At 45.8% G+C, this 22,356-nt stretch overlaps 1 protein-coding gene across 3 annotated transcripts in view; it reads right to left on the bottom strand.

Moving 5' to 3' along the window:
* The window catches only part of LOC126203594 (uncharacterized), a 106,459-nt gene extending 85,338 nt beyond the window's left edge, over positions 1–21,121 (bottom strand). The window contains exon 1 of one of the 3 annotated variants that reach the window (XM_049937955.1): positions 21,022–21,121. In XM_049937955.1, the coding sequence (XP_049793912.1) occupies positions 21,022–21,094 (73 nt within the window). In that variant the 5' untranslated portion in view covers positions 21,095–21,121. Of the gene's footprint in view, positions 1–18,049; positions 18,183–21,021 lie in introns of those variants that run through there. The other 2 variants (XM_049937956.1, XM_049937957.1) reach the window with 2 other exon arrangements.
* Between the last annotated feature and the right edge of the window lie 1,235 nt (positions 21,122–22,356).

The following is a 22,356-nucleotide window of genomic DNA, read 5'->3' as shown; positions in this document are numbered from 1 at the left end:
CGGTTGTACTGTAACAAACAGCACACGACATGGGACGTTTTCCTTAAAGACTTCCAGGAGGTGATCAATGAGGCACCCCATGGGATAACAAAATTGGCACCCATTACAGTACTAAAAAACTGGATTCCTAAGGACTTGATAACCAAGGTCGTAAACTTCCCACCAAGGGCGCGAACGCAGCACCAAGCCATAGTGGATTTGGCTCTCAAGAGGATACGGGCTGCAGCAGAGGTCAGGAAGAGACGTGCCGACAGGGGAGCTCGTCTACGACACTTCCAAGTTGGACAAAAGGTGCTCGTTAAGTCTTTCCGACTTTCGAACAAACAAAAAATGAAATGCCAAAAATTCTATTCTGTTTACAACGGCCCGTACCGTATAAGGAGAGCAGCTCACCACAATGCTTATGAATTGGAGACGCTGAAAGGAAAGAAGTCCATAGGACTCCACCACATATCTCACATAAAGGAGTTCGTAGAATAGTAGTAGTGTAAGAAATGTACATAGTAGAATAGGCAAATATATGAACCTTTGTTCGGGGAACAATAATCGTTACATTAATAGATTAAGACTGCTAAAGTATTAACACGCTGCGTTGTCTTGCATAAGAATTTACTGCTGCTATCCTCTTTTTGTTTATGTTTGCAATCTCCAATGTCGATGGAGTAGGAGACACTACCTTTTCATGAGCAATGTTTTTGTCCTTTCCTATCTGGTGTCCATGTTAAGGGATAAGGATGAGTGACGAGACGTCGCACAAACGGGCGCATACAAGAACGTGCTCTTAGAAGCGTTCTGAGAGGTCGTGATACGCTCCATAGCGGCCACAACCAGTTCGTGAGACGTTCATACCAATGCTTGCAGGCACGCGTCAGTGCACTGCACGATTGTGGTATATTGCGCGATTTCGAGGGTGAATATGGGCAGTATAGTTTTTGCAGAGCTGCGCCGGTATCGTTGTCTTGCAAGTCGGGGTGAACCTGTGAGCATTTGACTCTAATGGTGCCCTAGACGAGAGAAATGAGGGCATAAAAGCCTACCATGCTAATGTGCTGGTTGGGGATTTAGCGTGCTGCTCGTTTTTGTCACAGATGAATCACCAAGGAATTGTACTTGGATATTCGTGACATACTGTGTAGCTGGCGTGTGTTGGGTGTCTGAATCCTCAACAGGAACCAGTCCTGGCTTGGTCATATTACATTGCTTCTGGAAAGGTGTACTTCGATCGCGAAAACCGCTTCACATAGAGAAGGAAGTTGCAACTATAAATTTATTGTCGTGTATAGCCATGGCTAACCCAGTCTCTGGAGTTTCAGTGAGGCGTAATGAAAACTCGGAGGTCATGTCGTACGGCGCGCACATCACTGTCGTCAATAGCGGCGAGCAGCAAGACATCTCAGCGTAACAGGAACTATGTAAGGGTATTGTATAAGGTAAATAAAAAAAAAAAAATAAATAAATAAATAAATAAATAAATAAATTAAATAAAATAAATAAATAAATAAATAAAAGGGAAAGTACGATACTAGGATAAGTTAAACTGTAGGATTTAACAATAACTAGATTAATATTGTGGGGGTTTTCTACCACAAGTGTGGCGCGCGCCTGTTGAGTTGCTATTTTTCAGGTCACCAAACCACAGACCCGAGATGGAGGGACGACGGGCGAGCGAAAGTAGCGTAGTTGCATGTTCTTTATAGCACAGTAAAAACTTAGACCTGCATAACAACATAATTTAATTAAAAAACGTAGAATGTAGATCGTTGGGATATGGTAGTTAATTCTTGAAGCATGTCTACTGTCGATCTATATAATTAATAGTAATATTAGTGCGGGCCCGCACATTTAGTTGTTCATCCATTACAAAGCATCAGTTATCACACACCATGTACTTACTGAGATCGGTCTCTACACGTATATCAAAATAAATTATTTCCATGTCTAGATTAGATGTTATAATGATTGCCATAGATTAATAACTATAAAAGTAAAATAAGAGTGTCTGAAATGACAGACCATCAATGTTTCATTAGGTAAATTTATTATAACATAGAAGGTCATGGGAAAAAGTTAGGCATAAGACTTTTGTAAGAATTGTACAGATGACGAGGAACGTGGCAATGCAGAGGCCAGCCAGCGCAAAAACAAGAGGTCTTCGGCTACCTGCTAGAGGGCGAGCGTCCCGTCCTACACGCTGACAGTCACCCGGCTGCCTACCTGAGGGATTACACGGGACCCTCGCCCCGCCACAAGCGAAAGTGGGGCTGGCCGTTGACCCTGACACGCGACAGCCTGCTAGCTCTCCGGACGCGGCAGCCGCTTGGAGGGATTCCCTGCGGCAGACCACGTTGTCGTGAGTACACGAAGAACATCACATATCATGTCAGAACCTGCGCCTCATGTGCCTCAGGACAGAAAGGGACGCTCTATACTCACCTGTTTGGGTTTTTACAACTCACTAGCATTGGCCGATCTGCATACACAAAGCAGTATCGTGCCACACTAACAAATGTATGGTCTCATGTCTTACTTCTCCTCTCTATTAGAGAGCAGTTTTTAACAATAGTCGCTCCTAGTTCGATCCTGTATGGATGACCTCACACACTTGTGGAGTCACTCCACGTGCCATCATCCCTCGTCGAACTGCAATATTGGGAAACATAAAGTTCTGTCCAGCGAGAGAAGAGACCTAGACTAGTGATGTATCCCAACGAGTAGACCTCAGAGACAATTAATCGACGTGAGGAGAGCCTATCACTGTGTCTTCCTACCATACGGCCGTGATCATATGCGTGGGTCTGACTACAATCTCAACAGCGTACTGCAGACACTCCAGAACTCCCTATTGCTGTTGCCACAACGTAGCAACTACAACCGACGTTTAGCCTTATGTGATGTCAGTACAGTGGAATCAGTGAAGTGCCACGGATATTTCTAACAATGTGATTTAGTGCCTCATTCTCAGCACAGTCGTGAACTTTGTGCAATGTGCACGCACAATTTGATGCCCCATGAACCTTGTTTTTTTTGTTTTTCTTAAATTTCTTTCTCTTATGTTGTTTCTGTAATGTATGTTATACCTTGTATGCGTTTGTGTTTTACACTGTAATTCTTATTACAGATTACTGTATTGTTCTCCACATCATGTTTTTTTTGTATTTTGTGTTTATTGTTGTGTGTATGCTAACAGTGTGCCTGAAGTCCCCATAAACTGAAGCAGATACCACCACTGTCATTGTGAATGGACCATCAGTTCAGGGAACATTTTGTAAAGGTTATTCTTGCTGCAGGGAGACAGAATGAATCGGAGGTTGTAACTAGATTCTGAAAACTCACAAAGAGATTGTTAACTTAAATATTATCATGTGTGAGTGAGGTCAGGTTAGTTTAATGATTAAAATTGTTGTAACATCTTGGGCATTTAATTGCGGAGCACTCCAACTCTGATTGTAAAGAATAAACTGCTCCATATTTGGCTCAGATGCCCGGGCCATGTTTAGAGCGTGAATGTCTGCGTGAATCGGTGTTTGGAAGGGGCTCCCTGGGTATGGATGTGTGATGTGAGTGTTAGTGTTCCATATTAAGAAGGTGAAGTTGGCTACATCATAAATAATCCTCCCTCTATGAGTTGCATTTTTCAGTTGCAATGATCTTTTTTTATAGAGTGCAGTATGTGGAGTCACTTTGTAAGATTGTTCTTGGGCGATTGACTCACTACCTTGCTCCTAAGTGAGCCAACCGCTCACCAATTACAATCTAAAATGGCGTAGGGGCAATGAGAGGTGGCATGAGCCCCCTCTCATATTTCTATCTTACGATTCTCCTCTCTAGTTGCATGCGGTGGAGGGTTGCTTTTCCTTAACACGCGTACTTCCCACGCAGCGTCTCTCGTCACCCGGGTGGGCCGGTGACAGGCGGGCTCTGTGAACTGGAGAGAGTTAAGCCGACGTGTGTGAGGCAGTCGAGTGAATGCTTTTCAGACGCCGACATTGTCAAGAGACACGCCCGCTGGGGTGTGAAGTAGCGGCTGGGCTAGAGGTTCCGTTACTTCAGAGAAACTTTGCGAAAACACTTTCTGGCGGGCTACCAGCGAGGCGTGGGAATGACTTGTGTACCCACGCAGTTGTGGCGGGAAAATTCCCGCACTTTCTGCAAAATCAGCACAGAAATTGGCGCCAAGAATCTCCATTGGTGGAATGGTAGTGCTCCGGCAATGGAGTGGAATTTCCGCCGGTTTTCGAGTTGCTGATTGGAACGTAACCACGGCCACTGTCGTGGGGGCGGGAATGTTCGGTGTTCGGCCTGTACGGGTGCTCTGGGTAGTCGGCAGTCGCCTTTCGGTCGAGGACGTCGGAGCAACCAGCCCTCGCCTGCGGTACGCCAGATCGTGTTCTGGGAGATAAGAAGACTGTTGGTAATGTACGTCCGCAGCACCGGCAGATAGGGATTTTCCTAGGTGATAATCAGAGCTCAGCAGAGCGCGCCTGTTCATCCTTTTCTAACTTTGTTCAGTTTCGAGTAGCAGCAATTACTATTGGGTTAGCTGTGTGTCTCTCTTGAGATTTGAGTGGAAAGGAATTGGCTCCACATACCACTTCGTCTTAAACCTCACGATCTAAGTTAGGGACAACTTCACCTTTACTGTGTTGGTATGAATCTCCAATTTTAGCCAATTTGATGTTTTATATTTCCTGTGTCTCTTTTACTATTCTGCGTTTAATCTTAATAAATCATATTGTTATTTTGGACAGAACTTTCTTTCTGTTAATCAATAGAGCAACCCTATCATTCCTCACTATGCTAATGAAACCTTTGTTTATTTAACTTATTTATCAAATTAAATTATTGCAGGTGCCAAACTCTCTTCTACTCCACTAGCAGGGTTGATTAGAGTCAGTTCGCGTATTTGTTTTATCCTTGTGCAACAGCAAAAGTCGGAGTTAGAATAGGGGGGGCTTAGAGCATGATTTACACATGTGGATTCTAGTAGAATTTAGTGATAAATACACTACTAGCCCCGGCACCTCGCACTGTAAACTTTAATTTGTCGATGGACACAAGCACTCGTACTTCCCTATACGTAGATGCTCTGGAAGAAGCGTCGGAATTTGCTGTGCCACACGGCATTGCATGCATCATTCCTTTCGATCCGACTATCTCTGAGTGGAAGTCATGTGGTGGTGGGAGCTTAACTCTATGGCAAATCGCAACATACTGGGTTCAGTGCATAAGTTTCTCCGCTGCCCCTTAAACACAAGTTTACGAACTGTTTGGTGCCTACATCTCTATGGGAGCACCGCAGCTGTTGTTTGCAACTCTGCAATCCGCGTCTGTGCCTCTACACTGCGCAGCCCGCCATCGTTCATGGATTCAACTATAATAGTCCTCCGGAGAGGTCACCAACGGAGAGAGAATATTCACTTTCAGCCGATAGGTTGGAGTCGTAATATGACTGTGTGCTATTACATACGTCGCTCACTGTGGCTCGTCCAGCAGTGTGTGTCATCCAGTGCAGAGTTACCAGGCATGAGAGGCGACGAGTGTGTTCACAGCAGTACAAGCTAAATCCACACTGTACATCAGAATCAAGTGGAACTGGCATCCCATGACGACGTTCACAACAGGACAGGGACTTCATTGTGCAATGGGACTCAATTGCCAACAGGACAGTTACACAATTGCATCGCAAGCCGATTCTGATGTTGTTTATTCCCGTTCTTTCAGTGAAATGTGGCTTTGAAACTTTATATTAAACATTTTAGTAGTTATGTTGTTAGAATGCGCGCCTTATGCGAAGTTGGGAGCAGCGCCCCAGTGACACTGATAGCAACGGGAACTTAGTGTCTGTTGTAGATATCCTTTTTGCAAAACACAACAGGAGTTGGAACGAGGTTTGAAGGATATAAAGGATATAGGGTAGTTTATTTTCTTCATTTTGGGTGCTACCCTGCCGGAAATTAGCAGGAAAAACTGAGCATCTCCTCCACCCCCCCCCCTCCCCCCTATCTGGAAAAATGGCAGGAAACGCTCAGTCTGTGCTGAGCTGTTGGACTGGAAGGTGCTACTATTATCTTGTTCAGCAACTGTAATTACGTAATTACACTGGTGCAGACTGGAGACGTTATATTGCTGGAAGATATAAGATTATTACGTCAGATCACAAGCCCAGATGTCACGCCAATGTTATCATCAACCAACTTATAGCTTTTTATAAAATGTCCTTAGATAAAAAGCTTTATATTAGCGGCTTGGGGGCTGCAATATACAACTACAGAATGGGTCGCATGTCTGATACTGTGCAAGACTGTTTACATGTTTTAAACTCTAACAAACAATATTCAAAATGTGGTTCACTGTGCTCTCTACCAATCGCAACCATGTGGTGTTACCTAACAAACACTTTCCAGAACAGCTGCTGCATGGTTTTTCACTACATTTTGCTACATGTCTATTTGAGGTGATAGGGCTGTCTTTGTTGCTTTCCTGGAAAAAACAACCATCTGCTTCCGAATTGTTGTGGATCTGCATTAAAGGACGATAGAAAGTAAATGGAATAATCGTTGAGAGTCCCCAAACGGTGGATACTACACGGCACTTCCTTCCATTCCTTGGTGCTTCCAGTTATTATGTCATTGGAAGTGGGGGAGGGATTGCAGACGGGAGGTCTACTGAAGTGGGGGAGCCTTGTCTCCTGCACACAGATAAGATAAAGAATATGCATCGATATATCATTGACATTGATTAGAGCTTCATATCGTGAGATCCTTACTCTACAGTGCAGACTGAGCCTTTTTCCAACAATTTTTCCTGGGTGAGGGAGGGGATGAGAGGTGAGTGTTGGGGCATCCTCTGGTGCTGACACTGTGCACTAGCTCAGTCAGTCCCTGAACATCAAAGTTAGTACACATACGAAAATCTTCTGACAAGACAATACCTGCAATCTGCAGCAGTGAAATTACATAATTAGGACATGTAGTTGCTGGACAACGTAACACTTGCACCTTCCAATACAACAGTTCAATGCAGACTGAGCATTTCTTGCCGTTCTTCCAGATGGGGGAAGGGGGATGGAGGGAAGGGGCTCAGCTTTTCCCACCAATTTCCAGCAGGGTATCACTCAAAGAAAATAAACTACCCCATGTCCAGCACAGACTGGGTCTTTTTCTCGCCATTTTCCAGATGTGGAGGATTTCCCAGATGGTTAATTAATTTATCAATTTAATTAAAGAGTCAATTAATTTGATATCAAAGGTGTGCTTGTATTGGCGAGGTTGAGGATTGGAGATTTCCCAGAGAAGCAGGGGAGGTGGAGAGGGAGGGGTATGGATGTGCGGTTTCTCAGAAGGATGCAATAGCCCCATGTGATCTTAAATCAACACCCAGTGGGTCATAAATAAATTAATTCCCAGGGGTTCATAAATCAGACGACTTTCCCCCCAAATGTATGCAACCCATACAAACAAAGTGTCATAGAACCGACACTGCCCTGCTACTAGTCGACATTTGCTGGTTCAAAATTAAGATGAGTGTGAATAAAACGGCAGAGGATCCGTTTAAGCCCTTGGAGTCCAGCAACACCCTTGGTACTACCCATTCATTTTTCTTGATCCTGTTACAAATGAATGTGTCAGAAACATTGAAAAACATTCAGCCCAGAGCTGCTGTAACGCCTGAAGGCAGGTAAACAGCACATAAAGGGTATCGAAGGTGTTGCCTAACCATCAGGCAAATCTGAGGTTGAATGCATGTCGAATTTTCTGAAAGGTACAACTATAATGTGCATGGGTGGCACCGAGGGTGTCGCCAAACTGAGTGGGGGAAGGGGGGTTCATAGATGGTTTATTTTCCATTTTATTCGTACACATATTAATGTTGCACTCCCACATGATCACATCAGAGGAGGATGGAAAACAGGAGGGATCAAAAAGCGTAATTACTCCCAAGCTGCGACATTGTCGCGAATAAAACAGTGATTCATTTATACAATAAGTACGTTTATGGTCACAAAAAAAATGGTTCAAATGCCTCTGAGCACTATGGTACTTAACGTCTGAGGTCATCAGTCCCCTAGAACGTAAAACTACTTAAACCTAACTAACCTAAGGACATCACACACATCCATGCCCGAGGCAGGATTCGAACCTGCGACCGTAGCGGTTGCGTGGTTCCAGACTGTAGCGCCTAGAACCGCTCGGCCACCCCGGCCGGCTCTATGGTCACAAACTTTTTGTAAACAGATTACCGGTTTCGGTCTATTATAAAACAGATCTGATGATGGTCATTATAGACCGAAACCGGTAATCTGTTAACAAGAAGTTTGTGACCATAGACGTAAATTAAAGGAAACTTAGCGTAACTACCCTTTGCTCATTCCGATCAGTTTCAGATTTCTTTGAACGGCTTTGAACGGTCCCAAGAGGTTCCACCTTCTGTACTAGAGCGAAAATTGAGGTCGCACTACACTCCAAATGGATCAGATCACTTTTACTGTCCTATTGGCTATCAGACTGAAAACTGTCGTTTTCAGTCGCGAACTTTGTGGCAACGATGTCCCAAGGGGAGGAGTGGTTTCATGCCTGCCCTGTATGCCACCGCATGAGGCCTTTTGATGTTGACTGTGAGCTGCGGTGTGACATCAGTAACCCACCTCACAGCTCACATGAGCTTCTGTGATGTGTATCGACACATTGGTGATCCTTTAATTTTCTGTGCAGTGTAGTTACAGTGAAGTTATACTAAATATGAGGACCAAAGAGAACCATATGAGTGATAAATCTCGTAGTGGAACGCAAAACAAGAAGTCAGCATGCAGCGACACGTTTCTCATCTGGGATGCTTCATCTTGGAAGTCGACATAAGGCTGGAGTTAGGTACAGTATAAGTAAATGGTAGCTTTGCATCACGTCCTCAGTACTTTACTCAGAGAAGCACGGAGTGGGACAACTGGATACCTCGACTATTGACCAGTCAGTTCACCCATTTTCAAGAATCTATATTCTGTCACATAATCTGAGCAAGGTAACGCAGAGATATGTGGATGCCTTGAAATTAGAGGTATCGAGTTTATATCCTGACACCAGATACATTTTCATGAGGAGAATTTTGCTGTAAAGGGAATAAGATGTCATGTCGTAAGACTCCTGATTACCAGAATTATGGGCCAGTCTTCTGGATAAAATTCCAAACCTTTCCAGAGTCTCCCACTAGATTTTGGCTTGCCGGCTGTATCTGGGCACCGAGTGCCAAGACGGTCAGTATCGCTGCACATTTCACCCATCGCCGGACCACGCTGTCCGAGCACTAGGAGGGGGAACAAGGGAACACTGTGAATGCGTCTTATATACTTGGCAGTGCAGTTGCACTGCGTACAACTTCGTTTTACATTTAACATTTCCCAACAACATAGGTTACAACCAAAATAAATTTCAGTATAGTTTAATTATTTTTAGTGTGATGTAGACATAATTTTCATCTGGTATAAACTATCGGCATGCAGATAGATGCAGATAATTTCAAAAGCTTTTGCGCCCAAGTTGCAATGTAATCGTGATTTATGTTGTTTCATAATCGGAAAAATGTCTTTTACACAAATATGTAGATCGAAATTTTGTGCCACTTTTGCAATCTCAATAAGAAGACGAAACTTTGCTTGAGGAACACGATATGGACGTCCTGGACAATGGTAACGTGAAAGAATTTGTCATTAAAATGGGAATTTTCCTTGCAGATCAATTAGTCATATCTGCACATACACAGGGGCTCTTTCAACTGAAATGGTAGACGCTTTCGTAAACAACTCGAAAACAGTTGTAAGACTGACGATGCCGTCAAAACGTTTAGGAGACTACACTTTTAAGTCTTCCAAGGTCACAATGATTTCTTCGAACAATCGCGTTTTCTTTGACGGCATTGAGCTTAGGGAACTCGACTGTTTTTGTCAGACTGTGTCCCCTCTATAACGCGATTTTCTTTTTAAATGGTTCAAATGGTTCTGAGTGATGTGTCGGCAGCTGGGCCAACACCTTGTAAATAGAGGTGGCTTAAAAAGGCACGCGAGACTAACGCAGACGGGCGTGAAGTACTGGAACAGGATACGTAATTAATGCTATGAAGAAAAGTACGTAGCTGGTAAAATACTTATCTTTAATAACTCATTGTGGTACATCGCACAAAGGAGACTTTAATTACAATCACTGTAAGGCTAATGGCGCCCTGCTAGTTCGTAGCCATTAACTTAGCTGAAGGCTATTCTGTCTCTCAGCTAATGAGAGAGAAAGGCTTCGTACGCCTAGTCGCTAGCTCTGTCGTCCGTACAACTGGGATGAGTTCGAGTCAGTCTCTCGAGACCTGCCTTGTGGTGGCGCTAGGTTTGCGATCACACAGTGGCGACACGCGGGTCCGACATGTACTACAGGACCGCGGCCGATTTAAGCTACCACCTAGCACGTGTGGTGTCTGGCTGTGACACCACATTCCTCCCCCGCAAATCGGCGAACGGTCGTGAGATAAGGCTTCCGCCCGCCGTGGGGAAGACCCCATGTTGACGTATGCGATGAGGTGGGGAGCCTAACAACAGGCGAGGCTGTGCCACCCGCAAACGGCCATTCGGTCCGAAGGGAGCTAGGAAACGCCTGAAAACCTAGTCCAGGGTGCACGTCAACATGCGGTGTATGCGCCCGTAAAGAGACAGGAGGGGCCGAAGGGTCGACCTCCATGTGGTCGGAGAATCCGACGCGCGATGACGACATCTGGTCCGGAGCAGGCAAGAGTTCCATGGCGGAGGACAGCTGGTCACGGGAAGCGATCGGCGGCGCGTGACCCAGGGAGGCGCGTGGCGGCTGCAGCGAAGCGTCCACTGCGGGCGGCGCCGGAGGCGGCGGCGGCGGCTGCGGCGGCTGCGGCGGCGGCGCGACGCCATGAGGCAAAATGGAAGGCAGCGTCGGTAACACCTGGGGATGAGGCGAGCCAGTAGATGGGTCCCCAGGGTGCTGACCTGACGGCTCCGTCGCTGAAAGCAGACGGGGAGCGACAGAACCCGGGCGACGACAGAGGCGCAGCTGATTGAGATGCCGACGCACCTCACCAGAGGCCCCCAAAACCAAATACATCGCGCGGCCGAGGCAGCGAAGAATGCGCCCTGCGAGCCAACGCCGTGAACCGCGATAGGTGCGATAGAAGACAACGTCGCCAGGAGCAAAAGCAGGAGTCTGCCGCTGCACAGGAACCTGATGCGGCGGATGCAGCAAAGACATCAAGGTTCGATGAGAACGACCATGGAGCAACTCAGCCGGCGAGCGACCATCGCGGGGCTGAGAGCGATACGAGGACAAAAAGAGCAATAATGCGTCCTCCCGAGAGTGCGACTCTTTCAATTTCAACATCTGTGACTTGAAAGTCCGGACCAATCGTTCCGCGGCACTGTTTGACTGAGGCGAAAACGGCGCGGACGTCAGATGTTGAATACCATTGGCCTTTCAGAAGGACTGAAATTCTGCGGACATGAATTGTGGGCCATTGTCGGAAACAATAGTCTGCGGAAGATCTTCAATGCAAAAGATAGCAGACAAGGCTTGGATTGTGGCAGAAGACGTCGTGGAAGACATCCGGACAACAAAAGGAAAATTACTGAAAGCATCGACCACAACCAACCAACGAGCATTCCAGAATGGACCAGCAAAATCGATGTGCAAGCGTTGCCAAGGGGAAGTGGCTTTCGGCCATGCAATGAATTTCCGCGGCGGTGCGGATTGTTATTCGGCACACGCCACGCAAGAGGAGCACATATTCGTAATCGCAGCATCGATTCCGAACCAAGTACAGTGCTGACGAGCAAGTTGTTTCGTACGCACTATACCCCAATGTCCGTGGTGAAGAAGCCGTAAGACAGCGGACTGTAACGAACGTGGGACCACGACTCGGGACTGATCATTATCAGAACGCAACAACAAAACACCACGCCGTACAAAAAGACTCTCCTTGTGAGCAAAAAATCGGCGAACCAGCGGATCCTCGATCCGTGACTTGGACAAGGGCCATTGCGTAGCAAGGACAGGGTCAACAGCTGTGGCTGTAGCTACACGACGAAAATCAATCGGAAACGATTCGACCACGTCATCGGTTTCCGAATCAATGAATATGCAAGCCTGTGATTCGAAATCAATGTTCTTGCGACCTCATCACGCAATGCGTGGGGAACATTGCGCGCTCTGAAAAAACTTCGGTTGCGCGTTTGCTTTCAGTTCCAAATGTGCTTCATAGTTCTTAGCGCAACCAAGGCCCGGTGCAAAAATGTCCGCAAATTCTTCACATAGACTAGAAACACTGGCGGAAGGCACAGTCTGAATCACTGAGAGGACCTGATTTACTATAGACAAATTAAACAACTGAAATAAATCTAAACCAAACAAGTTCACTGCAGTAGAAGAACGAAGAACGTAAAATGACACAAGTTTTGTTTGTCCCATGTATGTTGCAAGAAGGCTGCACTGTCCTAACACTGGTATTTTCTGGCCTGAGTAACTATTGAGCTGAACATTTGCGGCACGCAACGGAGGTTTGCCCAGTTGGTTGTACGTGTCGTGATTGAGCAATGAAACTGCAGCTCCGGTATCGAGCTGGAATGGTATCACTTTGCCTGCAAAGTCTAAGTCTACAAAAAGTTTATTGTCCTGCGGACGACAAAAGCGACTGTGTTGTGCAACTGGAACAGACACTGGGACAGAATCACGTGCGACGTGACGGGACTTCCGTCGACGGCGACGCACTCTGTTTGTGGAATGAACACTGTCACTGGACGGGGTGGAATGAACTACATGAATATCCATGGGCGAAGGTTCACGAGCCTGAGTTACCTTGGTTCGATTCTGGCGCGAAGCAAAGGGCCTGGAATTGGTGTGAGTGTCTGATCTGAGCTTTTTCTGGCAAACACTTTGGACATGTCCTTTCTTATGACAGTAAAAGCAAATGGCGTGGCGTGACGGGCAATTTTCACGTGAATGTCTAGTTGCACACCGCGGGCATGATTTCACTGCATTAGCTTGCTTACGCAGCGCACGTGTTTGCGAGCTAGGCTGCCGCTGCGCTGACGGGCGCGAGGGCCGCCGAGCGTCCCGTGCAGCGGGCCCGGCGGGCCGGTTAATGTGACACACTGCCGGCGAAGTTGCAAACGAGTCCTGAGCAAAGTCAAGTGTGTCTTGCCTATCCAATATGTCTATCACTTGTTGAAGGGAGGGATTAACTAGTTTCAAAATCTGTTCCCGTATGCGAACATCAGAAACGTTCTGTGCTATTGCATCACGCACCATAGTATCTGAATAAGGAAGTCCACATTCGCATTCAAACGCACACTCCCTAGTAAGTCCTTGCAATGTCGCAACCCACTCCCTATTAGTCTGACCGGCCGTACGTTTTGTACGAAAGAACATATACCTTTTTGCAATGACATTTACTGCGTCCTTGAAATAGGCATCTAAAGCAGACAAAAGTTCTTCGTAGGACAGAGTTGCTATGTCGCGCCGGGGAAACAACTTCACTATCACTCGGTAGGTGGACACACCGACACAAGAAAGCAAAAACGGCTGCCGCTCATTACCTTGAATTCTGTAGGCTGCTAGGTGGAAGTCGAACTGACGGGACCACTCTTGCCATGACTCGTGGGTGGCATCAAAGGGTCTGAATTGAGGTGCAACAGCATGTTGTGGCTGCGGTAGCGATGAAGCGGCGGCGGCCGCATCGGTGTGCAGCGCACGTTGACCCTGGACGAGCTGTCCAAGAGCATCCAATAACGCCTGCGTCTGCTGATTCTGCAAGCGATAAAATTCGGACAGTACATCTGGAGATTGTGGCGAAGCCATGACACAAAGAAATTAGGGCAAAGTAAAACACAAGATCCTTTGTAGACTCGTCGCCATGTGATGTGTCGGCAGCTGGGCCAACACCTTGTAAATAGAGGTGGCTTAAAAAGGCACGCGAGACTAACGCAGACGGGCGTGAAGTACTGGAACAGGATACGTAATTAATGCTATGAAGAAAAGTACGTAGCTGGTATAATACTTATCTTTAATAACTCATTGTGGTACATCACACAAAGGAGACTTTAATTACAATCACTGTAAGGCTAATGGCGCCTTGCTAGTTCGTAGCCATTAACTTAGCTGAAGGCTATTCTGTCTCTCGGCTAATGAGAGAGAAAGGCTTCGTACGTCTAGTCGCTAGCTCTGTCGTCCGTACAACTGGGATGAGTTCGAGTCAGTCTCTCGAGACCTGCCTTGTGGTGGCGCTAGGTTTGCGATCACACAGTGGCGACACGCGGGTCCGACATGTACTACAGGACCGCGGCCGATTTAAGCTACCACCTAGCACGTGTGGTGTCTGGCTGTGACACCACACTGAGCACCATGGGGCTTAACATCTGTGGTCATCAGTCCCCTAGAACTTATAGCTACTTAAACGAAACCAACCTAAGGACATCACACACATCCATGCCCGAGTCAGGATTCGAACCTGCGACCGTAGCGGTCACGCGGTTCCAGACTGAAGCACCTAGAACCGCACGGCCACACCGGCCGGCTCTTTTTAAATGCATCTCTATCAAGTCAGAAAGACGTTTACGAACTTCAAGCATGCTGTAGTAGCTGTGGGTCAGCAATTTCTGTTCAGTACAACGAAAAACCAGTCCAAAGTAGCAAATTTTACTTTACTATCCAGTCGATAACTAATTTCGGCCCTAAACTAGTAATCGGGGAAATAAAAAAGTAAATTATGCAACTTTGGACTGGTTTTCCTTTATACTCAGAAAGAAGTTTTTTTTTTTTTCGCCTTGCAGTGCCGTACCGTGGGCAGTGTACGCTCAGGTCCACTTAGAATGCGAGGTGTGCCGTTCATTTCGGATGTTCTACTTGTAAGAAAGAATCTTCCACCCCTTTTTCCTTCATAAATTTAATAATAGCGAGTTTTAAATCGAAAACCGTTCCGGGCATGCCCGTTGTCTTAGCCAAAGTACTTTGTAGTAATACATAAAGTCTCCATTCTTTCTGTTCAGTTCCATCGGAAACTGTTGACTTAATAAATTTGTGACTTAATAAATTTTACTACTTTTGCCACCATTTTTTTAAGTGCTGCATGGCTGCAAAATTAACACAAAGTGCTTTTTGGTGTATTGAACAATGAAGGCCCTCTTCCATCGTTGTAATATTTTGCTTTTTCATTGTCAGCTAAATCTTTAAATTCTTTCTGCATGGTATTGTAATTTCGTTTCATAGCAACTATGCCTTACCCGTCGCTTATGCGATTGCCCAATATATATTGAGAATTCTCTTTCCTCTCTTCTTGTGGCGATAGATCACTAGAATGTCTCTTTTTTGTGTGAGCATCCACTGAACCTGTGAACTGTCTTCATATCACGAACGAAAAACGAATAGTAAACATCGCTGACACCACGATTCTGCTGAACTAAAGAGTGCTGTGCCGACGGAAAACTGCCGCACCGCAATACTAAATGAAATGTCGTGCTGTACCGAATACTTCCGGGAAGCCACGAGCAAAGCCGAGACACGCCGAGCCGTAACGCACACGCGGCCCGCGTCAAGTTTAGCACGACATGGCTGGCACTGTTGTAGAAGGTGATCCGTCAGTCGGATGGGGACGTTAAGCCCGGCTGGCCGATTGATACGAGTAGACTGTGTGCTAGCACTGGCTTTCACACTATCTCTTCTCACATCACCATACAACATGTTCGTGACACTACGCAACTCAACAGATACACTTAACCGTCTCTAATACACTGTGTAGAAAGGGCCATTGCGAGAAGAGAAAGAAACTCCTTTCCGATAGACAGTTCGAGCTAAACAAGGTCGTAGCCTAAGGGGGGCGGGGAGGAGGAGGGGGGCGGCGACCCAAACCGTTCCCTATCGCCTAAATGAGATTACAGGCGACCTAGCTGCCGTGTAGCTATATCGCAAAATTTTTTCGATTTCCAATCACACGACGAAAAGGTGATACCCACTATCGATAGTCATCGCGGCTAACGATAAATTTAAAGTATGCATACATCCATACTACTGTCGCTTATCTTCGATCCCTATTTTAGCCACAGTCCGCCCCCGGTAGCTGAGTGGTCAGCGCGACAGTATGTCAATCCTAAGGGCCCTGGTGCGATTCCCGGCTGGGGCGGAGATTTTCTCCGCTCAGGGACTGGGTGTTGTGTTGTCCTAATCATCAGCATACATCCCCATCGACGCGCAAGTCACGGAAGTGGTGTCAAATCGAAAGACTTGTACCCGGAGAACAGCCTACCCGATGGGAGGCCCTAGTCACACGACATTTACATTTATTTTAGCCCCGACCAATTCTTGGTCGTGTTTGAACTCAGCCGTTCTTTTGTTAATTAGTTCAGTTCTTACTGGCAGCTGAATTTAATGTAAGTGCTGCCGTTCATTCTGTTTGTGCAGTGTGCTGTTAGATAATGAGTCAGAGCAGAGTCAGGAGAGCTGGAATCGAGCAAAAGTTTCCAGATAGCTACAGAAGTGGATCTGCGGCCGCAAGATGACAGCCAGTAACAGAGGAGCGTGCAGACGTTTGTTCGCTTGTAGAAAGTAGCACCAGTTAGTACCTGCTATGTTGAGGAGTGGACTTACTGATTAAGTCAGCTGAAGACAGAGGTTTCAGATCAATAGCCAGATCTAGACAAACATTAAATTCATATTCATGGCTGAATGTTGATTACGTTAGACGTGAATTTTCTATGATGTTTACTGGGTAAGATTTGAGTATTAAATCAACTACGTACATTAATTTGCTACGATAATCAGCTATACTGCAGAAACCGAACTGAAATAAAATAACAAGCATGTGTGGGTAATTGATAATAATGAAATTTAAAAGAAAGATATTTTAATTTTTACTAATGTTCACATACCACAAATGAATTTTCATTCTAACAATTGCAGTGGACCAGTAACTGTTAACTAACAGAACGCAAAAAATCAGAAATCAAATTTTAAACACTCTTTTTTTTCTGAAATCATATTTTTGACGGCATATTCCCGCAATTATCGGCTTCAACGTCGCAACGAGCGCAGTAGACGCTTTTGCGTTGGTTCCAGGCTCTGACGTTATTACGATTTTTTTTTCGCCCTGTACGGCCTAGTTGTACGGGACAGAGAGTGTAACAGAAATGTTGGAAAATATTAGGTGGCGGAAATTCGCAGAAACACTGCGTGCATCTTATGCGTACCTGCTTGGAAACTTGAAGGAGAAAAGCCTTCCAGGGCAGTGATTCCGAGTATCCATTGATGAAAGATGTGTCATGAAGTCAGGTAACAGGCATGCGCCCATTTTTACGTCATTTCAAGGTTGTTTCAGTGCTGTATTGGGCGGTATAAAAAATACATGGAATTCATAAGTTATGTGGTGACTACCGTCTTTACTAACGCGTTTTCATTTATACATCATTATCAGATCAATCAGGGTTTGGGTGAACCGGTCATATATATGTGTGGAGTCAGAACCATGAAGCATTACTAAATTCGTCTTGTCTTAATGTTAAGATACAGGACTCCATATTATATGTATGATGCCTTCACCCAAATCATGATTAATCTGATAATGATTTATAAATAGAAACGCGTTATTAATGAAAATAGCCACCACACAAGCTATGAGTTCCACACATTTTTATAGCATTCATTATAACACTGATATAGCCTTCAAATTCCGAATATCATTCAGGCCCCTACAAATCTGTCCCGTTGAGACTGCGGGTACAAAATTCAGAGGCGCCCAGGCAGTCATTATTACAACGCTGCCTCCCTGACCAGAACAAAAGAACGGTTAATACTTGGTGGGTATAACTAGAGGTCTGCGCAGGCGCGTATGTATCCACGAATATCCGCAGTAATTTTGACTTTGCGGATGAAAGCAGGCGGTGACGTGGACAGCGATTACTTTGTGCTTAAAAATCAAAGCACAATCTCAGTATTCCAATTCTCTCCTACTTTTCCGATACAACTGATGGATAATAGCACTTATCATTGTTTGAAGTCAGCATTATTACCCTTTTGAAGTGTAGCGCCGCTATGCTGGCTTCAGTGAGCTGTGTTCGGGAGGCGGCAGATGCGGTGTTGACGTCTGCAGGAGCCAGAGATGGCGACGTGCGATTTCCCCCACAACCGCGCGTACATCCTGCTTCCCTCCTACCAGCAGCTGCCTGACGTCTGAGTCATCCCTGCTTCGTTTACGCCAACAGCGACCACTTAACGTAATTCCCCAAAGCTGCCACAAAGTGAGGAGAAGGCTGATCTAGGATGCGCCATTAATGGAACCTTCGTTCATTCCATGCCACCTGTTTGTGTAGCGCGCAATACATAAATACATAAATAATGTTCTCTATAAAATCAGTGAGAGTGTCAAAGCTTCTCTCAAATATATTAACAAGTACTTAATGAGCGCTTACTACGCTGTGAAGTGTAGCACGTTAAAGTGATTTAACACTATCATTAACTAACGCACATTTGATAAATGAACAGTTGGTCTGACATTTAACAACATGCAAGTGCTAACTTAGCTTCGCTTGAGTTCCCAATGTCGGAGAAATATTTTGCAGTAAACTGCACAAAACCTGTTAGCACACACACCAGACATGACTGTAATTTAAGGATATACGAGTACAAGAATATGACAGACCACGTTGTACTAAAATATGGTCGCCGTTGGTCTCTTCGTTCTTGCTCAATAGAATGTAAATCACAAGGTCTCATTTCAAGCCGACGAAAATTTAGGATTGGTTTTAGTTCCAAACTTGTTTATAATATTTTAATATCCGTAGACACATTTGATAAATGAACAGTTGGTCTGACATTTAACAACATGCAAGTGCTAACTTAGCTTCGCTTGAGTTCCCAATGTCGGAAAAATATTTTGCAGTAAACTGCACAAAACCTGTTAGCTTTCTTCTAAAAGCAGTGAGAAGGCAAATAGTATTTTTCTTATTCGAAGATAGCTTTAAATATTAGGTATCTCGCACCTAACAGCAATTCACAGAGTGCAGATGTAAATGAAGTAGATCTGCTTACAAATTATTACTCTCGATCCATCCTTGTTTGCTGGGCACACAGTTTATAGCACAGCCTTCGCACCATTTTTCTATACTTGCACTTTCGAATAGCACATGGGGAATCTTCATCAATCGCTAGATTGTTTCTCTCCATCTGGGCCTATTAGGAGCTAACTTTTTCAATTCAGCACAACTACAAACTCCGGTGTCACGTATAGCTTGCTATAAAACTGTCAGTGGCAGTTTTTTTCGACCTAGCTTTGCTTCTAATATCCCTTTTACACGTGGAGAAAATGAGCACCTGGCTTCTCTAAACCATTTTGTAATTCCTTTAGATTTTCTGCAATTGATATAAGAGGTCTGCTGAAATAGTTTCCTAAATGATGAATACAGAGAACAGCAGAGGGCCTGCATTGCTTCCTTGGGGAAACACACATATAACTGGGATTTCACTGCATAATGTACCTTGAATTACTACGACCTCTGACCTTTCTGAAAAGAAATCACGAATCCAATTGCAACCTTGACACGATACTCCATAAGCACACATTTTGATTAGACGTTGCTTGTGAGGGGCGATGTCAAAAGTCATTCTACAAATCTAGAAATACGAAAATAACTTCAGATCCGCTGTAGATACCATGCATAACTCGTCGTGAACAAAGAGCCTCTTGTCTTTCACGAGAAGGATACGCACTGAGGTGACAGAAGTCACTGGATACCTCCTAATATCGTGTCGGACCTCCTTTTGCCCGATGTGATGAAGCAAGTTGACGTGGAATGGCCCTAACAAGTCTCTGGAAGTCCCTTGCAGAAATATTGGACCATGCTGCATCTACAGCTGCCACAACTGCGAAACTGTGGCCGGTGTAGGACTTTGTGCACGTGCACGAACAGACCTCTCGATTCTGTGCCACAAATATTGGAAGGGGGTTCATGTCGGGCGGTCTGGATGGCCAAATCATTCGCTACAATTGTCCAGAATGTTCTTCAAACCACTCGCAAACAATTGAGGCCTGGTGACATGGCGCATTGTCATCCATAAAAACTCCGTCGTTGTTTGAGAACATGGAGTCCACGAATGACTGTAGAAGGTCTCGAAGTAGCCGAACATAAGCATTTCCAGTCAACGATCGATTCAGTTGGGTCAGAGGACTCAGTCCTCTCCGCTTAAACACAGCCCACGCCATTATGCAGCCACCACAAGCTTGCACAGTGCCTTGTTGACAGCTTGTGTCCATGACTTCATGGGGTCTGTGCCACACTCGAGTCCTACCATCTGCTCTTACGAACTGAAACAGGGACTCATTTGACCGGGCCACAGTTCTCCAGTCGTCTAGGGTCCAACGAAATGAACACGAGCATAGCAGAGGCGCTGCCGTGCTGTTAACAAAGGCACTCGCGTCGACCGTCTGCTGCCATAGCACATTAACGCCAAATTTCACCGCACTGTCCCAACAGATACGTTCGTCGTAAGTCCCACATCGATTTCTATAGTTATTTCAAGCAATGTTGATTGTCTGTTAGCACTGACAAGTCTACGTAAACGCCGCTGCTCTCGGTCGTTAAGTGAAGGCCGTCGGGTACTTCGTTTTCCGTGGTGTGAGGTAACGCTTGAAATTTTGTATTCTCGCTACCCTGTGGATCTCGGAATATTGAATGGCCTAACAATTTCCAAAATAGAATATCCCATGTGTCTAGCTCCAACAAAGATTCCACGTTCAAAGTCTGTTAGTTCCCGTCGTGTTACTATAATCTGGTCGGATGCCTTTTCGTATGAATCACCCGAGTACAAAAATGATAAGCCCTCTAATGCACTGCCCTTTTATACCCTTTGTATGCGATACTTCCGCCATCTGGTATATGTGCGTATCGCTGTCCCATGACTTTTGTCACCTCATTGTACTACGAATACGTACGGGTTATACACCGTCAGCTAGATTGCGGCCGCAGCAGCCGGGCTAGCAACTCACGCAGGTTTGCGGTGTCCACGGCTAGCAGCAAGAGAGACGCGGCGGCGACGGCGGAGGCGGCTGTGAGCGGCATGTCTGGTGGCGGCGGCTGGCTGAAGGCTTCTGCTGGCCGGGGGCGGAGGCGGAGGCGGCTCTGGCCTGTCGGCCCCCACCCTGGCCACTGCTCGCTGGCTGTTCCGCCACCCCACGCCAGCCGACTTCGCCAGGCCCAAGAGCGACGTCTCCTCACCACTGTCCTTCCGCAGCCCTCATTCTGTCTTCCATCTGTCCCTCGCTTGCTCTAATTTTGTTATACTTTCAAATACTTTATACCCTATCATCGAAAACTTCAGCTTCAGTATCGCTACCACCGACACTACCACCATCACCACTTGAGTGCTCAACACCTCCAGTGTCACCCCCACCACCAGTACCACCACCACTATCAAATTTAAGTGATGACAAATCTTGAAGACAGTGACCTGCTTAAAAACAGTTCCTTCTACTCTTCAGTCTGATGTCTGACATCATTTTGCGTTTCTTCCTTTCAACACGTTCCTAATCTACCAAAAGTCCATTTTGTCTGAGTTTCTGTCACAAGTCTGTGTACTTCATGTTCAGACATCATTATCACACGATGAACTCACTGAATGTGCTTGGTTATCTGATCATCCTAGCTCATCCCTGATACTACCATTATTATCATTATTATCATCACCTACCGGCAACGACCTTGCCGCAGTGGATACACCGGTTCCCGTGAGATCACCGAAGCGCTGTCGGGCGTGGTCGGCACTTGGATGGGTGACCATCCAGGCCGCTATGTGATGTTGCCATTTTTCGGGGTGCACTCAGCCTCGTGATGCCAATTGAGGAGCTACTCGACTGAATAGTAGCTGCTTCGGTCAGGAATACCATCATAACGACCGGGCGACTGGTGTGCTGACCCCATGCCCCTCCTATTCGCATCCTCAACTGAGGATGACACGGCGGTCGGATGGTCCCGATGGGCCACTCGTGGCCTGAAGATGGAGTGCTTTTTTTTAATCATCGCCTACAAATCACAGACGCTAAAGATCATGAACTGATTTAAGGATTAGGCTCCAATTCTTTGATCTGAAATGCCCATCAGGTTGAGGTCGTTCTCCACATCGTCCTGTAAATGAAGTCTACAGTCACCAAGTGGATATAGTTTCTGTGTGTCTCATTCCGTCAATGGTCTGAGAATTTCATTTTTAAACTGTCTTTTCATTTGGCAGACTAAATGATCTGCTCTCTTTCACAGGGTCCTACATTTCTTCCTCCTGTGTGTTAATGTTGTCGTCCCAGCGTATTCCTAATACCACATCACTTTCA

The sequence above is a fragment of the Schistocerca nitens genome, chromosome 9 (genome assembly GCF_023898315.1).
Source record: "Schistocerca nitens isolate TAMUIC-IGC-003100 chromosome 9, iqSchNite1.1, whole genome shotgun sequence".
Lineage (NCBI taxonomy): Eukaryota > Metazoa > Arthropoda > Insecta > Orthoptera > Acrididae > Schistocerca > Schistocerca nitens.
The sequence above is the reverse complement of the archived record's forward strand: the minus strand, read 5'-3'. Positions and strand labels throughout refer to the sequence as shown.